Genomic DNA, 23,094 nt, shown 5'->3' on the forward strand with positions numbered 1-23,094 from the left:
AACCATTCAGGTTTTTCATGGAGCATTTGCAGTTTTATTAGTATTGTACAGGTTTAATATCCGTTATCGGCATTGACAGTTTTTGTATTGGTGCCAATTATATTGGCAAAAAAAAAAACATTTTCAAAGCATTGTATGAAGCACATCCAGAGAACAAGATTTGCTAGGCATAGAAATGTGAACAAAGAAATTTGTTAGCTATATCTAATACACAATGTTTCTATATGTATATATTGTGCATTTCTTTTCTACAAATCTGCCATATTTATTGAGTTGTTTGTCATTGTAATGTCAGTTTTTGTATTCCTGTTGGAAAGATAGCCATGACGAAGCTATTTGATCACTCCTGCACAAGCATTTCATTTGAAATTGTGATGGGGCTGTTTTCCTGAATTTTTACATTCATATTTGTAATCCAAGTTTGTTCCTCATCATGCACATAGGTCCCCTCCTTCCTTAAAATTTCTAGAACATTTATTCAGGGTTCCTTCATGCTTCATACTTTCACCATAAATTTCAACTATCTGTACCTGTAATTTTTTTGCCACAAACACATTTTTTGTATTAAAATTTTTATTGCTAGCCTCACTTCACAGGAAGCAGAAATGTTGATTTGCATGTCCATTCTGAATGAACATTGCAAAATGAGCAAATTTTGTAAAATGGTACACACACACACACACACACATGCACGCACGCACGCACACACACTTTCAATATCTCTCTCATCATTCACTCTACCTCTCTCCCCCACCCATCTCCCTCTTGCTCCACTTGATCCCAAGCAAATAACCAAATGTAACAATGAAGTGTTAGTATTGCCTGTGTGGCTGCTATGAGTAATAGGTTCATAGTTTCTGGATGTGGTGTGTATTATTTCTGTCTTTGTATATATGTATAATTTTATGGTAAAGATACTCAAAATATTAGGCTGTTGAGATAAATATTCCCCGCAGAATGTTTTCAGGATTGTTTTTATTTTCAGTTATACAAAGAATGTGTCGATACATGATTACGACAAAGTAGTAATGATACTACCAGATGGAAAAAAGGAAATGATAGAATTGGATATATTGAAACAGGCTGCTGCAAACAGCACTGTTTCATTCCAGAGTAGTGCAGCCGTCACCAACAGTTCACTTACCAACAACTTGTCTGTTGGTACAGTAACACAACATAATACCGTAGCGAATAATGTGAATTCTGTGAGGGGAGTCGGTGCCAGAGGTGTGCAAGGTACTTCACCACCAAGAACAATAGTGAAAACTATGACACCAAGTGGGACTGTAGTTATGAAACAGGCTTCATCAGCTGTTATGTTGAAACAACAGCAGGCGACAACTTCCACAACTATTCCTGTACGAGCTGAGAACGTAGTCACAGTTAAGAGGCAGGATGTTACGTAAGTTCTTACAATTAACACCACATTTTCTGTGACTATGGTCTGGTTTAGTTTTGCAGTAAAATGCAGTTGATTTTGTTGTATGTAAAAATGTTCAGTTAGTTCCATAAGTTGCGACATGTGGTACATAACAATCACTTATCGTAATTTGCTTATGGAATATAGTTCATTTTTTTGCAGTTACAACATGATTTTTTTTTATTTGACTGTAGTGCCTACTTTTTTCTTATAAGCAGTGTTCACTCTCAGTTTTACTCTATTTCAGTTATTTTACATTGCTTCTGTATCTATCTGTATTATTTCAATGATGAGGATGAATGCCGACGTGGTGCGTAATTGGAGTCGCCAATAACCTTCCCAATATGGTTACAGTGAAAACTCGATTTTACATTCCTCTGTTTTACATTTTCCTGCATTATACATTAAATATTCATGGTCCCAATAGAGCAAAATGCTATAAAATTTTCACAGATTTTACATTTAAATTTTTTTTAAGCTTGGTTCCCTGAAGAACGTAAAATCGAGGTTCCACTATATATGTATAAACAAGCAAGCTCACACTTTTAAGGCAAACGAAGAAACTTTTTCAGATGTCTCTTGCAGAAGATTACAACACACTAAAACACTTTGAAAACTGTATTTATAAATTTAGGTTTACTCTAGTTACTAACATCAGTGCCATTTGTGATCATGATTTTTATGTATATTTATTTCGTGTATGTCACTTCAACTCAGAATAATTTCGGTCTTTTATGAATACTAGCATAAATCATGTGATTTTTGCATATCCGAGGCTTAAATTTAGGCATAAAATATGCACAAGTTAACACTAGTGTGTGCCCCTTATAAGAATTGTGAATACAACCTGACAAAAGCACCTGCATATCCAAATTGTCTTCAACGAATACGAGGCTCTTTATGTCTCAGCAGTAATTCCATGTATGATGAATTACACTTTTCACATTTATTTTCTGATTCTTTTCATTAATTTTAATACTTACGTTTCAGAGGTTCTCAAAATGAAGTTACTGGTTTGAATGCAGACAAGTCATCAGATGTGATATTAAGGCAGATAAAGAACACAGGAACCCAAATTGTGCAATCCAAACAAGCTGTAGAAGTAAGCATGTACTATATTTCTGTTTTCCTAGTTTTTAGCTGATTACTTGTTATTGATTCCTTGTTATTGGAATTATTTAGTTCTTATCTGATATCTCCTTTTGTTCAGTAAAGATTAGGCTACAACCTTGAGCCCAAAAAAATTCCATCTTCTAATTTGAACTCTGTCAGGCCTCCATGTAGGCAATGCCAGGATGTGAAGTTTTAAGACAGCACCTTCATGTTACCTGATAGGTATACCATTCTCATGGCAAGAATTGCTCACTTACTGTTTTTCGGGCAAAAAAATATTCTATTGTAAAAAGTAGTGTTTATCTAGTTTGGCAGGAAATTCAAAATTCCGATTTTTAAAATTATTTCTGATACTTTGAATGCTAATTAAAAATTATATCTCGTTTTCTTCAGTATAAACTAGGCTATAAGACTTTGGTTTAAGAAACCTAATTATCATTTATTAAGTAGAAGAAGAAAGTTTCATTTTTTTTTTACTTAATTTGAACCACGTGCTCCCCATGTAGGCACCACCGGGATGTGATTTTTTCAAACTAACCCAAAATTACCTGATATGTGTGTTCCATCCTCATGGCAAGAATTGCGCACTTGCTGCTGATACTTTTGGAGAAAAAAATACGTTCAATGTTCAATCCAGGCTTCGTTTTCGGCAGGAAATTTAAAATTATTCACTTTGAGTATCTTTTTATGTGGTTGACAGTTTTTGAATGAATTTTTTTCTTTTAGCTACATATTTCCACGATTTTTAGAACATAAAAAAAAATATTTAAATTTTTTTAGCATCTAAAATCCACTCCCTAATTATAATGTAATTTGATAAATTCCCTATAATTCAAAAGTTAAAGTCAAACAGAAATTAAATACAGTATAAACATAATATTGAAGTAAGTCTTGAAGCTTTCCTGGTGACGAATGGTGAATACATTCTCTCGGGCTATTGACCAGGTTAATTCTGGAAGAGTTCCCAAGCTTTCGAGAGCTAACGTCACACTCAAATTCAGGGTAGAAGTGCACTGCTGAGTGTCAACTCGGTTTATATGTATGTGGAGATGGATGTTGGGAACATCAAGTAAAAATGGGGTGAGGCGATTTTCATGTTATCTGAAAATTACAAATAATATTCTGCATTTCAAATCGGCACAAGTCGGCTTATTCCACCCCTGAATGCCTTGCATTATTTTTCGCTACTCTTGATAGTTATTTCGATAAATGCCAGGAGGCAGCACCTGTCGTTCATCTTTTCCTGGTTGCAATTGTATGCTTGGCACACAGCAGTTCACGACAGACAGTTCAAGGTACACAGTGGTCGGTGCACGTCACGGGATGCGGAGTACCCAGTACGTTGTAAATCGAGAACGAGAACGATGTCTTGACACAAGTTTAGTACTTGTCATACACGTAGAATGTGGGAAGCAAGTGATACAAGGTTGAAGTAGTACTTAAGTTTATTTATGTGAAAAGTGAAATTGTGTAAGGAGTTGATGATATACATTCTTTACGCATTCTGTGTACGTTTTTGCAACCCACGATTGCCATGGAATAATGCACCAGCCTACAAATGTTTTGTCAAATCTACGAGAACGTCTACGTCGAGGTTGAGTTGAACCCATGATGTCTAGTGTAAAGAGAAGTTACTGGAGGCTGCTTGCTCTTTTTTTACAACGTTGAATGGTGCTGATTCCTGTCACTGTAAAAGAGGGGTATGGCAGTGGAAGTCCAACCCACGACACTTTAATCCTTGACTCTTGAGATGTGGCAACATCACAAAACATTATGACAATCTTACAGGTATGTGTTGGCAAGTGCGTTAAAATGGTGTATTTGACAAGGGGACATTAAACTTTGCATAATAGAGAAATTGGATATAATAGCGCCCAAAGCTACGTTTTGCCTCATTGCTCCAAACTAAAACAGAAGCCTATCTTCCCATTAATTTTGCGTGACTATACAATTTACAAAAAGCTCAATCCTTCAGTATTCTGTGTGGTGCATATGGAATTTATGTAAAACTATGAAATTATGTAATTTTCGTTCATTCGTAAGTAAGTGGCAACATTCGTACCCAAAGTTTCCGAATAATTGTGCTTGTGAAATTAAGATTGTCGACACATTGCAGACTAAGTTTGAATTGCATGTGAGCAACGTTCAGATTATACAAAATTTGTAGTTTAAATTCTGCGTGTCATGAAATGCAAAGATATTAACTTGTGTAACAGCAAGACTGAATGTTAAAGCAATTTCTGTAATAAAAGACATTTAAAACACGACGTCCTTGAACAACGCATACTACAGTAATTTCTCATTCCCACCTATATCTTTATCAATAAAGTATAATTTATTTTACCATCCAAATGAGAGCATTACTGTGTGAGTAAGTGTACGTTAATTTTGGTTTTGTATAATTGTAAATCAACACTGAAAGAAACGCATAGTTAAAAGTGCGGGGATGAATATTTATTGTTGTAATTGTTAAAATCTTGAGAGTTTTGCTGGACAACATATACAAGGTGATCCAAAAAGGCCGCCCCTTTTCAATTGGCTACTGCAAAGCCAACACTGGCCGGCGCGCGCTGGCGGCAGTGAAGCGTATTCACGAATAGTGGGAGAATCAGTTGCGATGGAGAAGTGGAATGTGCAAGACCGTGTTCGTGCGGTAGAGCTGTTTATAAAAAGCAAGTCCATTGTTGCAACCCAACGAGCTTTCCGCCGACTAGGCCAGCGTAGGCACCGGACAAACACACCATACGGCGCTGGGTAGCGAAATGGCACGAGGAGGGTTCAGTACAACACAGGTCGTTTCCTGGATGACCCCGAGCTGTAAGGACACAGGAACACATCAACCGTGTGCGGGATGACATCCAAAGAAGTCCACGAAGATCAGTGCGCCGCAGTTTTGTGACACGTGTTCAGTTTTGTGACACGTTTCTCGACATGTGGGCACAAGATGCACGCATTGTCGACAACCTTCTGATGTTTGACGAGGCACACTTTTTGCTATCGGGGTCGGTCAACAAACAGAATTGCCGTTTCTGGGGTACAGAAAACCCGCGGCGATTGCATCACCGTGAGTTGCACAGTCCCAAGTTAACTGTGTGGTGTGGGATCAGTACATCAGGAATCATCGGACCATACTTCTTTCGCGATGCCACTGGTGCCACGTGTACTGTCAATTCAGAGCGTTATGTGACCATGCTCCATGACTTTCTCGTGCCGGCACTCCAACGCCTTCCTCTGATCACATGGTTCCAACAGGACGGTGCAACAGCACACACAGCCCGTGTGTCCATTGCCAAATTGTGCGACCTTTTTCCCGGCCACCTCATCTCCCGATATGGCGACGTGGCTTGGCCGGCACGTTCGGCGGATCGGACGGCAGCTGATTTTTTCTTGTGGGGAAACCTGAAGTCCCAGGTCTACGAAACCCGCCCAGGAACGATCCAGGAACTGGACGCGAACATCCGCCGTGAAATCGCTGCTATTCCGGTTGCTATGCTGGAGAATACATTGCGGCGTGGCTCGGCTTCATGAGTGCTCCAACAACGGTGGTGCTCACCTGAGTGATGTTATATTCAAAACTTAAGTGAGACGTGATGTGATGTGATATTCACAACCTGATTGACATATCTTGTATCAAACTCCCATGTCTGTGCAACACTTCTGTCCTTGTAGTTTGCAATTATTCGCCTAAATAAAGTTATGCTCACCAATTGAAAAGGGGCAGCCTTTTTGGATCACCTTGTATATGTTGACGTAAATTGAATTTATCGTCGAATTGGAGATCACACATATATAGAATGTTCCAGGAAATGCTAGAATGTTCCATGAAAACAACTTTCTAATAGTCTGGAGGGGAGTAATTTTTGTGTATATATATCGTCCTGTTTTGTACCTTGTTACATTTGCACTTGGTGCAGTGTGAAGAAGACCTTGCTAGAAGGTTGAAACGTTACGTTTAGTTTGTTTTATAATAAAATAAATTTCTGCCTTGGTCAGCATATTGAGTTTTTCATAAAAAGAGAGACGTTAATTGATCTTTGGATATTCCAGGGTATCTACAAGTCAGGAAATTATCCTTTTGGTCAAGATTTTTTGCTATATTTCACAGCATAGGGTATTTACATTGTTAAATACTTGTACTGGGATTTGATAAAATTGAATATTTGGAAATCTTAAAATTGTATTGAGTTGTGGTTAAGGTTTGTTCACTTTGTTTCTTAAGAATTACATTCTTGTATGCATGAAGTTGTGTAAAAATATTAAATAAAGTAATGTTGCCATTCCCCATCCAGGATGAAGTCTGAAGCATTAATGTTTACATGCATTAATAATTAAAGCAAATCTAAATCTCTTATTAAAATACAGCTTCAGTTTTAGTCTTAACTGGCCTTGTGGTATGTTTTTTTAGGGATGGGCCGATATGAAATTTTGGCCGATACCGATAAAGTACCGATATAAAATTTTCCGATACCGATAACCGATATTCTACCGATCCGATATAAAATTAGAAATGGTCCTTGAAGAACCTGAAATGATCATTGATCTCCTTAATAAATGTGTGTTTCAAGGTGACTTTTGTGCAAAATAAGTTGAATATTTACACATTTACTTTTTTAGAAAGAAGGGCATGGAGATTATCCATAAAAATTACAACAAAATGGCAGAATTTTGCACTAAATTATAAGATATTTATCAATATATCAGATCGGTAAAATAATCGGTAATTTTACCGATAAACCGATACACCGATATGCCTATATCGGCCGATACCGATTAATCGGTCCCATCCCTAGTTTTTTTCATTGAATAGCAATATCTATTTTCTTAATTTCCAACTATCCCTAAGTAGGGGGCGATTAAAATAATGTTAAGAAAGGTCAAGAAAAAGCGAAAGAAATGTAATGAAAAAGTCAAGAATTTTGCATTTGCTATTTTGGTAGAGAAATTATTTGTTTTTTTGTTGTCACCAGTGGCCACAATACAAAACACATGCAAATCAAAAAGTTAAAATAAACAAGCAATATGTAAAGTACCTTTTAACTTAATTATGTATAATACTTGAATACATTTCATTTAATTTTATTTTAAAAATTGATATTCAGGGGCACTTTGACATGGAATGCCCCCCATATGTGCCACCTTTTGCTAATCGCGAAGATGATTATGAGTGATGATATGATAAATTTCAAATTTTCTTTATTAATGGGCCAGTGACTCTTCTCCTTCCTAACGAAGTTTAGACAGAATACTCATGTACAGTCAACAGCAATATAAATGAGACACTTACATCCTCAAATACTCTTTCCCTGCAATTCGTTGTGTGTGTTGCCTAAGTATGCGGAGGTGATAGAAGTTGCCATTTAAAATTTAGTATTATGTCATTAAATTTATTGCTTACTGTCGTTTTCACTGCAACACTTTTTGGTGAATTCTGGTGACATTTTACGTACGGTATTCTTTAAAACGTGTATTGGCAACACTGGCACCAGGGTGAAGAACTAAGTGCAAGAAACTGGAAATAAAAGACGATCATACGAAAACAATTTCACAATTGGTGGCCATAACCGCACATAAGAGGGGAAGTGTGTAAATGTAGATAGCATCTCGTGGGTGGTACCAAGAAAATATTAAATTCAATGATGGAAACATTTGTGACAAAAAGCTTGCTGTTGAAGAATTTGGGACATTGACTGTGCAAGCTCTGACTGAAGAACAAATGCTGCACGACAGTCAACCAAAACAGCCTTGAAGGATAAAAATTAGCGAGAAATTACAAAATAGAAACAGTGTGGCTCGAAAAACAAAATGTATGGGTGAATGATTTAGCAAAACTAAATCCAGTCTCGTAGCCCATATTGTTACTATTATTTTGGCCACTGATAACTAGCGAGTGGATTTTTAGGTCATAAGAAAGTGAAAAATAATATTTTTATTATGTTCTAAAAACATTGGAAATATGTGGCTAAAAGTAACAAATATTTTCATTCAAAATTTTAAATTGATACCAGCAACAGCAAGACGTTAGTTGTTTATTGAATTCTGTTCATTACAATGAAAAACAATCCAAATTGTCTATTGAAAATTACCTCAGTACAGTGACTTTGGAAAACTACCTTTCCACATCACAGTCAGATGTGCATAATTGAAGTGCATTCACCATAGATGAAGGAACTCTGTGTATCTTTCGTGCTGTATATATTATTTACAGGATGGCTACTCACCGGGAATTCTTTGAATTCTGGAAATTCTGCATGCATTTTTCTCTGTAGACGTGAAAAATTGCAACTTTTATTAATCCAAATCCCATTGAGTTTATGTCCCGAGGCAAGTTTTTCACAGTTTAGCTTTAATTTGTATCAAGGAAGGAAAATAAAGCTTCTTGGAAAATAGAACATAATTCCCTCAATCCGTTTACTTTGTTAGTGTCCTTTGAAGAACAATCTATCTGACAAACTGAAGATTATCGCAAGATAACATATCTTAAATTGATTAAGTAAATTTGAGTTTGAAATTCTTGTACAATTTTAACAATTTTTTGTCGATTATTATATCCTGTAACATTTGTGACTTGTGTTTGAAGATGTATTTTGAGTGTAAGTATCTGAAATGGCAAATGTAAACTCCACACTTTAAATTAAATACACCGTTTAAATTAATTAAATTATATTTTTTTATATTTGCCACGGTAGCTCAGTCGTTAGGGCATCTGACTACCATGCGAGAGATCCTGGTTCGATCCCTGGCGGGGGAAAACTGGATTTTTTTCCACCTGTTCCAGCGCCTGGAGGAAACTCCGGGGGGTAAAGGTGGCCGGGGACGTGATGCTGATCACATCACCCCCACCTTTGGCCGTGGTCAAGAAAATGTGGTGCCCTAACCCCACACCCCCTATACACCTTCATTACATGGTGCATAACACAGGGGAGCACTTTACCTTTTATATTTTTTTTATATTTTATATAAATAGATGTGTGAGATTGGTGAAAGGCAGTTATACGTAAGGTTGATGTAGGAAAACACCCCTTGAATTTTTGGAAAGTTCGCCATGGTCCTAGAGTGGCCACCCTGAAATAAAATGTTTGCAAGTTGTGAATTTTTTGAAGTACTGAAAGTTGCTCAAATAGTATCTTGAGCTGATTAACAACATTGCCTATTAAGACTGTTATGTTTCAGGAACCACCAAAATTTGTACCAGGCAAATTAGCTCTGTGTCAAGCTTGTGGTTACACTTCTGCAGATTTCAACCGTTGCCAAAGGTGTAAGAGAAAATTGCCTGAGGATCCAAAGGTTGTTCCAGAATCAGATCTGCTGAAAAATAAAACCAAGGAAGAATTGTCCATTGAGGTCAGTAAGGTGAAAGGAGCATTTTCTTCTGTAAGACATTCTTTACTGTTTCAAATATAATTAAAAATTAACAAATGACTTCAATTAATTAAATTCTCAGATATTTAATATTATTAACCACAGCATTTTAGTAACAATTTTTGTTTGTAATTTAAAACTCAAATTATAAATTATAACTCCCTCGCTTGATTGCTCTCTCCTTCCTTCTCCACTGACCATTTTTATTTGTTTGATTTGAACAGCTGTCATTCATAGTCATTCAGTCCAACGAGGTATTGGTGTTTCAAGTAACATTTTCAAAGCTTTTTCTTTGAATGTTAAGTCATGAACCTTACAATTGCTTGAAATTTCAAAGATCATTTGTGATGTCATTTTTGCCTCATATGAATATTACATTTATTGAAAATTTAATACTGAATATACTGTTTTTATGCATGTATAATGATGGGAAAAAGTAACAAATCAATAATGTCATTTTTTCTTGTTTTCTGCCATTTTTGGTTAATGGCAATGATCATGATGGTTAGATGAACTGACCTTACTGGACTATAACAAGAAAACCTTGGTGGAGATTACTGGGTGATTTCATCTCAGATCACACAGGTGTTGTCAACTCACCATCACGGATTTTGCCGATACATGTCCAAAAATAATACAGTATTTTTATTTTCTGTTGATTTGTTACAGTGTTACAAGCTCACGAAGAAAGACACTATTTGATCAAGAAATTTATGCAAGGAAAATAATGCAATATTCAAACCACTATAAATCATAAAACAAAAATGGTAGAAACTTAAGGTTTCCTTTAATTGAAAGCTTGTTGAAAGTACTTCGAAAATATTATTAAGGGACATAATTATGAAACCCTCTTCAACTCTAAAATTAAGAATCGAAATACGAAAATTTGATTTTTTTTTCAGTTTAAATTTTTTTGGTTGAAAAACTGAACAACAGGACATGTTTTATTGGGATAATAGAATATGGGAACTGGACTAACTATTTGCAATACCATTTCAGCAGTAACTTCTAACGTTGTGTAGAAAATTCTTTGTAAAAAATTTAAAAAGTCCATTTTGACCTTTTTTCAGAAATCATTTTCTCAAAAACACCTATCTCAAAATTTCTGAAAATTGTACCGTATAGTCTTTGGTTACTGTACTTGCTGGAGGTGCAATCAGACAGGGCAATATTTTTGTGTGTAACGGGAGAATTTTTTTTAAAAATGTCCTCCATGTTCCATAACTTTTTGGGCTTTTACTGCGTAATGCTATGTTATTGTTGCGTCGGGATCGAACCAGAGACCCTGAATCATCTCTCGGGTGGCGTAGCTATTCAAAATCATCTTCCAAAAGTCATCACTCGCTTGGCCTAAAGTATGATGTGTGAGAGGTTGCGCTTGAGAAGAGTGGCAAGAATTAACATGTACATGTAAATGGGTTTTATACTCTCCACAAATGAACCGATATGGACATCGTTAGGAAAAGGATCTTACTTGCCTCTTGTCTGGATGAAGGTTATTTCCACAGATCGTCCTCTCAAAGTTGTCACCGCCACATGTCTGACCCCCTGCTAGAATTTACTTTCCTCACTCCCTTGCTCACTTCATCCCTGATCATGTCACAATCCTGTTCACTCGCCAACTGTCCTCCCTCTCCATTCCACAGCAGTCTCCCCAGTCAGTGACCTAACGTTTAAGTAATTACTTATTAGGGCGATTCTCTACGTGATACACAGGACATTGCTTACCATATGCCAAGAAATAAAATCCTTTCTCAAATTAACAATGCAATATTAAATAAAAAAAGCTGTGTGATGCACAGGACTCAGAAAAACATGTGAGAAGAACATAGTTGTTTTAATGGATTATTTCTGTGATTTGAAGAAGTTTCAGGGTACCATATTTAAGCACAGTTTGCTAAAGACCTTGTACTACAATATGCGATGAACAACATTTTTATAAATACGGAGAAACTAGTACTCACTTTTATCCACAAAGCGGTTTTTCTTTTTCGATTAATTTCAGTGGCCACTGCCACCATCCTCGTTGGAACTTGCTGTGCTGTTGCTTCACAGATAAAAGTGAGTACTAGTTTCTCCGTATTTATATACTACTGTGTCTCTCTTTTCCCAATTATAAAAACATTTTTATATTTAAAAAGAAAATTTTTAATATTTTCTTTCCTTGTGTAATGCACGGGACATTTCTCTCCCTTATGTTGTCACTCCACTGCAGGTGATGTCTGTCTCCATAAGCTCTCAAAAGGTTGCATCTGAAGGACAAAAGATTTGGTATTTTAAGTCTTTAAGAAAAATTACCTCATAAATCCACACATGCGTTGAAAATTCCTGTCAGCGCGCATCGTTCGTAGTATAGGTCAGTTGATTGACGCGTCAACAACAGCATTTTGTAGTCAACTGAACATGGTGCAGTTCGTGCCAGATAAAGTGTTTTTGCGGGGTGTTCTGCTTCATTACTTTAACATGCAGAAAAGTGCTACCAAAAGTCATCGTAATTTGGTGGAAGTGTATGGTGACTATGCGCTAGCTGAGCGAACGTGTCAGAAGTGGTTTGCACGTTTTAGAAGTGGTGATTTCGGCCTGGAAGACCAAGAGCGACCTGGACAGCCAAAAAAAATTGAAGACGAAGAATTGAGAGCATTGCTCGATCAGGATTCGTGTCAAACGTAGGAAGAACTTTCAGAAGCATTAGGCATTGATCAAACAACAGTTTCCAAACGCCTCAAACCCATGGGAATGATTCAAAAGATGTCACATTGGGTTCCACATGAATTGAAAGACAGAGACGTTGAAAGACGAAAAACCATTTGCGAATTGCTGCTTCAAAGACAGAAAAGAAAGGGGTTTTTGCATCACATTGTTACTGGCGATGAGAAGTGGATCCATTACAAGAACCCAAAACGAAAAAAGGCCTGGGTGAAGCCAGGTGAACAAGGTCCATCACAACCGAAACGAGATATTCACTGTGCAAGGGTTATGCTGTGCATATGGTGGGATATGAAAGGTGTGGTGTACTATGAGCTGCTGCAACCGGGTGAAACTATTAATGGAGAACGTTATCTACGACACTTAATGCGTTTGAAGCAAGCTCGGGCCAGGAAACGACCAGAATGGGAGAGGCCAGGAAACGACCAGAATGGGAGAGGCCAGGAAATGACCAGAATGGGAAAACAGACATGATAATCTTATTTTTCAACATGATAACTGGTCAAAACCTATTTAGAAAATGTCGGATGGGAAGTTTTACCCCACCCGCCGTATTCACCAGACGTTGCTCCTTCGGACTACTACTTGTTCGATTGCATGAATAACGATTTGATTGGACAGCAGTTCACTTCTTCAGAAGATATCGAAAAATGGGTCTCTGACTGGATCGCTTCAAAGGATGAGGACTTCTTTCGCAACGGAATCCGTAACTTGCCTGACAGATGGGCGAAACTGGTGGCTCGCGATGGACAATATTTTTCTTAAGGTATTTATGTATTTTGTGTTTGAACTACAGCTTCAATGTGTGCGTAAGAACCACACGAATTAATTCCTAGACCAAATATATGTTATGTAATTCTGCATAATGATATTGCAGATTTGCAGATAGCAGTGTAGGACTAAACTCCTGTCTTCTAAAGGCCTTCCCGATGGTGCAGTAATAGCATCGTCGGCTTGTAATCAAGGAGCTCTGGGTTCGATACCCAGTGGAGGTACATGGTTCGGATCCCACTTTAAACTTTTTGAAGTTTCTCTTCTTTTCTGCACTCCCCTTTCTCTCATTGTCTTTGTCTAGCTTATCCTGGTTGACTTTCAAAACTGTGTCGTCATCCGTTAATGTTTCTATCATTGTTTGGGTATAAAACCCTTAACCATTTATTCTTTCTGCTTGTGTAGCACCTGTATCATTCTTAATCTCTCTCTCCAGGATGACTGAAGAAAGTTTGTTTCTGTCACTGTTTGTTGCAGTAAGAATGTTGCCAGCTGGACTATCAGGATTGGTTGATGAACTGAGAGAAATATACATGCTGTTGCCCTTTGCATCTCGATGAGAATAAAACCACAGATAAAGATATATAAGCAGATCTTCATCGAAGGCAGGAAACCAGCTGCACGGACCTCCCACTGAGAAATGGCCCCTCGCAAGAAGTTGGAAAATAATACGTTAGGAGGTGCTGAGATCACCACTCTCACTTTTTGCTTCCACTTCTGCCTAGCACAACAAGTGCTGCTGAATTTCACCGATGTCGAGGTCAAAAACTGACGTCACCAGACTCCCACCTCCCCAGAGGGATGGTGTTTCCCAGAAAATGGCGCCCTGCGATTCTGCGAAGCGTCAATGCATGTATATCTTCCTTGTTTGTAAAAATGTGGTCTATAAGACTTTCACTTGTGTCAGTCATGCGTGTCGGCAGACGAACGAGCTGCTTGTACCATGCTGATTGCATCACATCGAAAAATGCATTAATCTGCTGCAGTAGGTTTCATGACGTCATGATTTGTATTTCCGACGAGAACTGAAGCGTGACAAGCCAGAAAAGACTGCAAAATAGTTTCTTATTTTTCATTAAAAATGACTGGCTGGCATTTTGGGATGTCTATACGTGCATCCGAGAATTAAGGGTTTGTCATTTTGTTTGAGTTTCAAAGACACCCACAATGCACCAATGTGCACATCCGACACAGAAAAAATAAGTTCCGATATTACATCACTTTTTATGTAAACAATAATGCCACCCCCCTTGCTTGGGAGACTCTCCGACTGAGCTTATACATTTTCAACGTGCCGATCTGGAATGGAATCATCTAGCCAAGTCTCGCTGATTGCAACACAAGTGAAATTAGTTATGTTTGAAGCTGCGTGCAGCTGCGATTAGATCTACTTTGTTCTTCAGCTGATTAATATTGATGTGGCCCACCGTGATATGTTCTGTGTTATCTGCAGTGACGTGCGGTGACGTCGACACTTGGGGTAGCAATGAGTGGTGTGCCCAATGGGGGTTGGTGTGGGTTATATCACCTGCCCCCCCCTTCCTTTTGGGCCCAGTATTTCTAAAGAAAAGAATGCCAAAGATGGGAAAAATTACAAAATTAGGAATGACTACTAAAAAATTGTACACGTAACTCCCATCCCCTTTCGAAAATAAAAAAGCTATTTGATTTGACTACTGAGCCAGAGATGCCAGGTTCGAATCTCAGCTTGGCCATGGGTGCTCTTTGTGTCTGATAATTCGATAACTGTGTAAACTAAAAACTGCCAAAGTAATAATAATAATTTGTGGTTTTGTGGCGCAAAGTCGTAATGTTTCTAAATACTGTACTTTCTATCCCAGAACACAAAACATATATAAAAATATATGTCATAAATTACGTGCAAGTGCAAGGTAAATTAGAACAGAGCAATGTTATGATATTGCTACATTGGGTTGGAAATATGATCCTATAAATTTACGAAAATACATGTTACTGGCTCCATCCGTGTGTGAAGAGGACTGGAGTAAACTTATTGCATTGCTCTCTAGTGGACAGCCCACAGCTTTGCATTGTACCTGTTTTCCTGTGCCAAGTGGGCTACCGGCTACAAAGCTGTCACTGTCCGTGAACTCACCCTGTTTTAAAATAGATGAAACTGTTATCGATGTGTGTTCCATCTTTCTTTTCATGCTTCTTTTCTTGTTTTCTGTGTGAAATACACCAGTTCATGTTGGTGTCTTTGTGTTGTCAATTTAGCAGAATAGATGTTTCCAGTTTTCACATTCTTTGTCAAATATCATGTTAAGACATCATAATTTTCTTTATGAACATTGCAAGTCCATTTTAACTACAGTATTTACGCGTGTATAATGCGCACCCCAATTTTGATGGGGTAAAGTGACAAAAAATGTTATCTCTTGTATAATGCGCAGTATAATCCAGGTTCAAGAAATGGCTTTCTTAGTTGTAGGTCATAAAAGCTCTTGCTATGCCAATCAAGAGTTAGTGTCACCTGTTGCTATGTGAACCAAGAGGAGAATATCCTCTTGTGTAAACAGTAAGTCACCAACCCAAGCTACCTCCCCTCTCCCTCCGCTGTGTTTAGCATCCCAAAGCTTTCATTCTTTAACCAACCACCTTATTTATTCTGTAATAGTAGAAAGAGAGATCAAAATTACATTATGGATTTGCAGTGCTCAAGAAGTTATTTTCTGTTATTTTTCACCCAACAAATACCGGTGATATACATCCCATGTGATGGGAGGTGCATGCTCGAAGTCTGCCAGAACGGCACTGCTTTTCTTGTGTTGCAGAACATTATGTTACAAAGTGAAAAATCGTTCAAAATGACCTTTAAACTTTTATCCGTGATTTTGCTCATTTTCTCTTTACTTTTTCTAGAGGAAAAAAATTCAAACTATATACTTTTCCCGTGACTAACGTAACATTTATAAGAGGCCCATTCAGGACCATCAGATTTCTTTCATTAAAGCATTTACACAATCCATATATGTCATATTATTTGGCCAGTAATACATTTTTATTATTATTTTCTTTCTCCTTATCTTTTCTTTCATCCAAAGTACCACAAAAATTAGAACGTTCCTTCATTTTGTGATGAATTTATTTCATCTGCATTCACATTAGTGTTGCTGTCTTGAATGGAATACTGTTGCCATATTCAGAAACTACAGAATTCAAGCTTTACAACGATATATAACATGATAGGGTTCCCTAAATATGAAAAAATATTTCGTGTATAATACGCACTGATGTTTTTGGGTGCAAAAATTGGGAAAAAAAGTGCACATTATACATGAGTAAATATGGTATTTGTTGTTGAGGATATTTCCAACCCTAAACCATTTATCCAGACCCCTGCATAGCCTAATTGTTAGTGTTGCCAGTGGTACTTTCCAGCTGGTGTTGACCCAGCATCATTAGGGCAATTATTGGGGAGCTGATTGAAAATAAATAGTGGGTTCCAAGCTTGAAAGAAGAAAACTGTTGATGGGACATGATAAAAATGCACCGGCTGTCAGGGCTGTTGTACTGTGAAGTTTAGTTTAATCTAGGAGCCAACTGGGACAAGTTTTATCCCAGAAACTTTTACCTCCTTAAGTATGCTGGGAAAGCAGTTGTTTCAATAACACATGAGATCACTTAACGTGTTAATTCTCATGAAGTAATCAATATTTTTTATTTCTGTTTATTATTTTAGTAGCAGTTCTATACTCTGGTGCAACCTATCTTGACAGTGACGTAGTAACAGCATTGCTAACTTCCATCGTTGATACTTTCACTGTCTGCACTAAGAAAAAAGATAAACAAGGGAAAGAATTTCAATAGTTTGAAATGCAAGGGAAGGAAGTCCAACATGTCGCAATGCGAGGTTTCTTTTAGAATGGAATCATGTAAAATAAAGAGCAATTAAAACGAGCACAATGTATAAATACAAGAAAATGAACGGAATTGGATAATGAATACGAGATGGCAACGTGCCTTTGAACGGAAAGTTCGCGAGGCTTGAGCACAAAAATATAGTTCCTTAATGAAAACACGTTACAGCGTATACAGAGCATATAAATGTGTTAAAAATATTAGATACTTAAAAACTTGTTGAAATGTAGAGTATTCGGCACGATTATTTTGTTACAAGTCAAAGTTAAAATTATATATACTGCTCAGCAAAGAAGAGAAAACCTCCGGAAAATATGCGAACTAAAATCCACCCCCACTTGTTTCTGTCGCGGTGAACGGCAGCAGATGAGAATCTGGAGGAAATTCTTGTTTTCCTCTTCTCTCAAATGGCACGCTGTTGCCACGATGCCTCACAGCTGTTCTCTGACAGATGAAATTCTGGCGGACCTGCCGCAAAACGCGACGTTCAGGGTGGCGCGGTCAGTGGTTGAAGAAGTATGGATAGCGTTCGTGACGATTCCCGATTTAAAACAATAAAATCTATTGTCATGGTTGTGATTCTTACTTTCTTACTATGCGATAGTAAATATTACCATCTAAGAAACAGATTTTATCTTCAAATTAATTATTAATTATAATTATATCCTTAGAGACAGTGGCGGTGATTGGGCGGACCAGGCCAGAGGCGCTAACGTAAGATAAATTTGGGGCGGTAAGGTTCGCATAAACAATATTTATGTAAATAAATAACCCATCAAATATACACTCAGCTTACATTTTAAAAAGAAAGAATGATTTGAAGAGGTTTTCTCGGGCAATCAGCCCGGTGATTTCTGGATAGGCTCTCGAGAGTTAACATCACTCTCATCTTCAGGGATTGAAGTGAATCCCTTAAGATGTGAGTGACGTTAGCTCTCGAAAGCTCAAAAGCCTATCCGGAAATCACCTGGCTGATTGCCCGAGAAAACCTCTTCAATATTCGCCGCCAGGAAAGCTTCAAGAATTATTAAATAATGATTTGTTTTGTAAACTTACCATTTACAGTGGAGTGCAACCCAAATCCGACTCGTCACTAACATTCACCTGACTGTCATTATCGCACCGTTTGTCAACCTCAATGGCACTTCCACTCTCATCTGACTCCGAATCCTCACCGCTCATGTGACTCATCCTCCGAGCTGTCTTCCATTACCAACTTGTCAACTTCTACTTCAACAATTCCGTCCTGGACCCAATATTCCTCTTGTTTCGCCTTTACTTTTTCGCAAGACCTTTTCCATTCAACTTTGGGGAAGTTCTGAAATTCTTCTCTTGCAACTTCCAGTACTCTGCCCAAATTACGATCCACATTTTGTGATTCAATACGACCCTTTATGATACCCCAAACATACTCAATGTCAATAGGGTTTAGATCGCAATGATAAGGTGTAAGACGAAGTACGGTGTGGCCGTTTTCTGCTGCAAGAGTCTCGACCCGATATTGCGGGGGCTTTTTGTTGGTTTTCATTAACTGATATAACTCAGCTTTTTCGAAGGTTATCTGAAAATTCATTTGAATTGTCTTTCAACCAGTCCTGCATTGCAGCTTTAGTGCTGCCTATTGTGGGAGATTTGTTGACTTGCACACAATGGTAAGGCGCATTGTCCATGACAATAATGCTGTTGGAGGGAATATTCGGTAACAATTGACTTTCAAACGATCGTTCAAAATTTTCAGCATTCATTTCCCCTTTCTGTAATTTCGAAAGCACTTTTTTTTACTGTTGGCACTTCATGTTCAACCGTATAAAAATTACCAATAGTTCTTCTAATCAAACACTTGTCAAAGTCGTCTACAACAATTCTACGCTTTTCGGCAGACCTGTGCTTACCTGGTGTCGTAAATTTCCCCCTGGAATTTCCTTCCTTTCTAATTTTCTTAATGAAAGTGTCCGACATTTGAACTGCAGATGCCGCATGCTTTGTAGCTTGATTGACCGGAAACGTGTAACATCCTTCTCTCGCTTCGTTGTCAAAAAATTTAACCTCTCGGCTCTCACTATGTACGGTTTTGCCCTTCATTTCGGTACAAACAACAGACGCACTCGAACTCAATTGACCTTTCGTCCATGTAAGTTTGGCAACATTGAAAGGGTGTCAGAAGTCGAGCAGTCCTTGCTACCCCCAACCTCCCAGCCGACCCAACCCTCCAACAAACAAATTGCTTACAGGACAGCAGCGAGGTTAAGCGAGAGCCTATATTTGTCTGCTGATTATCATGTTATCCTCATCGAGCGAGATCCGTACAGATGATGTTTCACCCGCTTGCTATTTTAAATCACATAGTAAAGGGAAGCCTTTAAATAGTCATGAGAAAAAAATAGTGTTAAATGTTTATTCGTATTTGCGACGTACTTCTCCCGATGAAACTGTGAGTTCGATTGTCACAAAAACATCCAATATGACTGGTGTTAGTGAGAGTGCTATTTTCAGGATGAAAAAGGAACATTTGCAAAAGGGAACAGTGACAACGCCTGGGAAAGAAAGACCCCATGGCAAAGGTAAGTGTTCGCGAATGGCGAAAATGGACGATTTCACCAAGAGTGCTATTCGTAGAAAAGTGCACATGTTTTGGGGCAATGGTAGAAACAAAATTCCGACAGTGGACAAAGTGGGTGCCGCAATTGAAAGTGATTCCGACTTGCCTACGATGAGCAAATCAACAATGAGACGTGTTTTGAATGACCTGGGTTTTGTTTTTAAGTTAAGAAAACGTTCGTCGGCGCTAATTGAAAGAGACGACATTGTTGCTTGGCGGCACCAATATCTGCGCGCAATAAAGCGATATCGATGTGAAAAGAAAACAGTTTACTACATGGACGAGACTTGGGTTAATGCCGGCCATTCGGTAAACAAAACTTGGGAGGACACAACCGTCGTTTCACATCGGCATGCTTTTCTTCATGGGCTCAGCACTGGACTGAAGCAGCCTTCGGGGAAAGGAGGAAGACTCATTGTTGTGCACATAGGAAGCGAAGATGGTTTTGTGGATGGTGCTTGTTTAGTGTTTCGTGCGAGAAAAGGCGTTGGTGACTACCATCAGGAAATGGACGGACAGCGTTTTGAGACGTGGTTCGCCGGTATCCTATCCAAGCTGCAACCAAATAGCGTGATTGTCATGGATAATGCTCCGTATCATTCTGTCCGCGTTGAAAATGTACCGAACAATGGTTGGAGAAAAAATGACATTCAAGAGTGGCTTTCGCAGAAGGGTGGTGAACAAACTGAGGGAAACAAATGCAAATTTTCGTGGACATCTTGCATGTTAAAAGCCGAGCTGCTTCAAATTGTGAACAATGTGAAACATTTGTACAGTGAGTATAGAGTTGACCGGCTAGCTCGTGAAGCTGGGCACACCATTCTTAGGTTGCCTCCATATCACTGCAAATTCAATCCTATTGAATTAGTGTGGAGTGAGGTGAAACGGTATGTGGCATCCAATAATAAGAAGTTTACATTGAATGAAGTTGAGCGGTTGCTTTGGGAGGGGTTACGTAAAGTAACGTCTGAAAAATGGAAGAATTACGTTAAACATACATTGAAAGAAGAAGAAAAGTTTTGGGAGCTGGATAAATTAATTGACGAGACTGTGGATCCACTCGTTATTGAAATTGGTGCCGACAGCGATTCTGATAACAGTTCGGACGACGGGGATCTGAGTGGAATAGAGGAATTACAGTGACCTTAAAGGTAAGCTTACTCTTTTGTCTATTAAGTGCAAATTGCTTAACATGTTTCTGGCCGTAAAACAAGGTTTACTTTGCTTCGTTTATTAAGTGTATTCAAAACATTTAAGTTCGTAGTTTCTCAGTTCATATCATGGACGTCCGCAGGATTTTTCCAGGGAGGGGCAAGCAAGGTAATTTTTTTCCAGAGGGGGGGGGAAAGGACACATATTTTCCTCCAAAATAGTGATGCCCTCTCAAAAAACAATATTTCAGTCCGAAATTATCATGTTTCTTAAACGAATTTATAATAATTAACATAAATTACTGTGATTGAAATGAAACTATGTGTGAAATATATAATTTTTAGGTACACATTCATTTTCCAGGGGGGGGGGGGTGTGGCCCCCCCTTGCCCCCCCTTCCGGACACCCATGGTTCATATATCTATTTTTCCTAGTTGTTATTTTTTATCTTTTCGTGTTCGTGACAAAATCGCTAGCGCGAAGCGTTGACATTTCTCCGCATGCGGATCAGCTGTACACAAAAACGTTCCGTTCCTCCTGTGTGCTTTCTCTGCGGACTCAGAGACACAACTGTGACGGAGAGAATCTTTCATGCTTTGCGCGGAGTGATACAATGGTTTCGCATCAACCTGTAGTGCGGTCCCAGCTGACGTCACTGTCAAGATAGCTTGCACTTTAGTATAGTAGGGATGGGCCAATATTAAATTTTTGCTGATACCGATTAGTACCAATATAAAATTTACCAATAATGATAACCGATATTCTACCGATCCAAAATAAAATTTCAAATGATGGTTGAAGAACCTGAATGGTTCATTGACCTCCTTAATAAATGTGTTTTTCCAAATGACTGCATCCCCGATGGTGTAGTGGTAATCTTGTCGTCTTGTAATCAAGGAGTCCTGGATTCAATACCCAGTGGAGGCACATGGCCCAGTGGTTCAGATCCCACTTTAAAGGTCCAGTCCCAAGTAGCCTTTAAACAACAATCTATTGAATCATTCAACCAAATCACTGCAATGCAAAAGAAGTTGCATATAAGGTGGAACGAAGATTTTACGTTTTTTTTGGGGACTAAGCTGAAAAAAACTTAAAATGCAGGAAAACGTAATATTGGGGAAAAATTTATAGTATTTTGCCATGTTGGGAGCATTGGGATTGAATGTATAATGCGGTAAGATGTAAAATCAGGGAACATAAAATCGGAGTTCCACTGTAGAGACATTTACTTTTTTAAAAGTAGTGCATGAAGAATATACATAAAAATTATAACAAAGTGATAGAATTTTGCACTAAATTATAAGATATTTATAGATATATCGGGTCGGTAAAATAATCGGTCATCATCATCCTTCGACTTTTCCTGCCTCTGGCTCAGTAATTTCAGTAAATAATCTGAATCTCCGATATCTACCGATGCCAATAAGAGTAGTGATTAATTTGTGCCATCCCTAATTATTAATGCACATATGATGGTATGATACATTCAAATATCGAAACAATTTACTTAGTTCTGGTATTCTTTATAGGCAGTTTTATAATATTTTTTCGGTAAAGAAGTATGCACTGAAAAGCATTCTTCCTAAAAATGAGTTGTTGCATCAGTCCATTGCTAATTGCTTGGAATGTACAGGGAATCACACAAAATACCCACCTTAGACACCATGTGGCCAGCTTTGCAATATATTTTTAATATAACCAGAATTTTTTAAAGAAAAAAATACAATTTGGGGGAAATTTCGTAATCCTTCCAGACCCCTAATAGGCACAAATGTAAAAACGCTGTTGGTTCTCACAGTACAAACATTTGCCTACAATCCTTCAAAGATTCTGCTCTTACCCTTTCATAATAAGGTGGCAGTAAAAGAAGAAAGATGATTACTTGGCAGTTAGAAAAAGTGAATGGTCTTGATCTGAGAAGAATTTTGTTCCTGAAAATTGGTTGTTGCATGTGCCCTATGGGATGATAATTCATTGAAATTTGCAGGGAAAGATGCATCATGTACCCCCGTCTTTTTTGAAGAGAATTCCCAATATCACCCAACACTTGTATAGGTGTCCACCATTTTCAATATGCACTAAAAAAGTGGAA

General features: G+C 38.0%; 1 protein-coding gene across 3 annotated transcripts in view; it reads left to right on the top strand.

The window, feature by feature from the left end:
* LOC146002602 (uncharacterized) overlaps nt 1-23,094 on the top strand; it is a 146,872-nt gene that overhangs the window by 38,362 nt on the left and 85,416 nt on the right. For 2 of the 3 annotated variants that reach the window (XM_083140560.1, XM_083140559.1), the window contains exons 4-6: nt 986-1,402; nt 2,411-2,522; nt 9,704-9,874. In XM_083140560.1, coding sequence (XP_082996686.1) covers nt 986-1,402; nt 2,411-2,522; nt 9,704-9,874 — 700 coding nt within the window. The remainder of the gene's footprint in view (nt 1-985; nt 1,403-2,410; nt 2,523-9,703; nt 9,875-23,094) is intronic. The other variant, XM_083140561.1, reaches the window with a different exon arrangement.

Source organism: Lepisma saccharinum, chromosome 18 (genome assembly GCF_977018435.1).
Source record: "Lepisma saccharinum chromosome 18, izLepSacc3.1, whole genome shotgun sequence".
Taxonomy (NCBI): Eukaryota; Metazoa; Arthropoda; class Insecta; order Zygentoma; family Lepismatidae; genus Lepisma; species Lepisma saccharinum.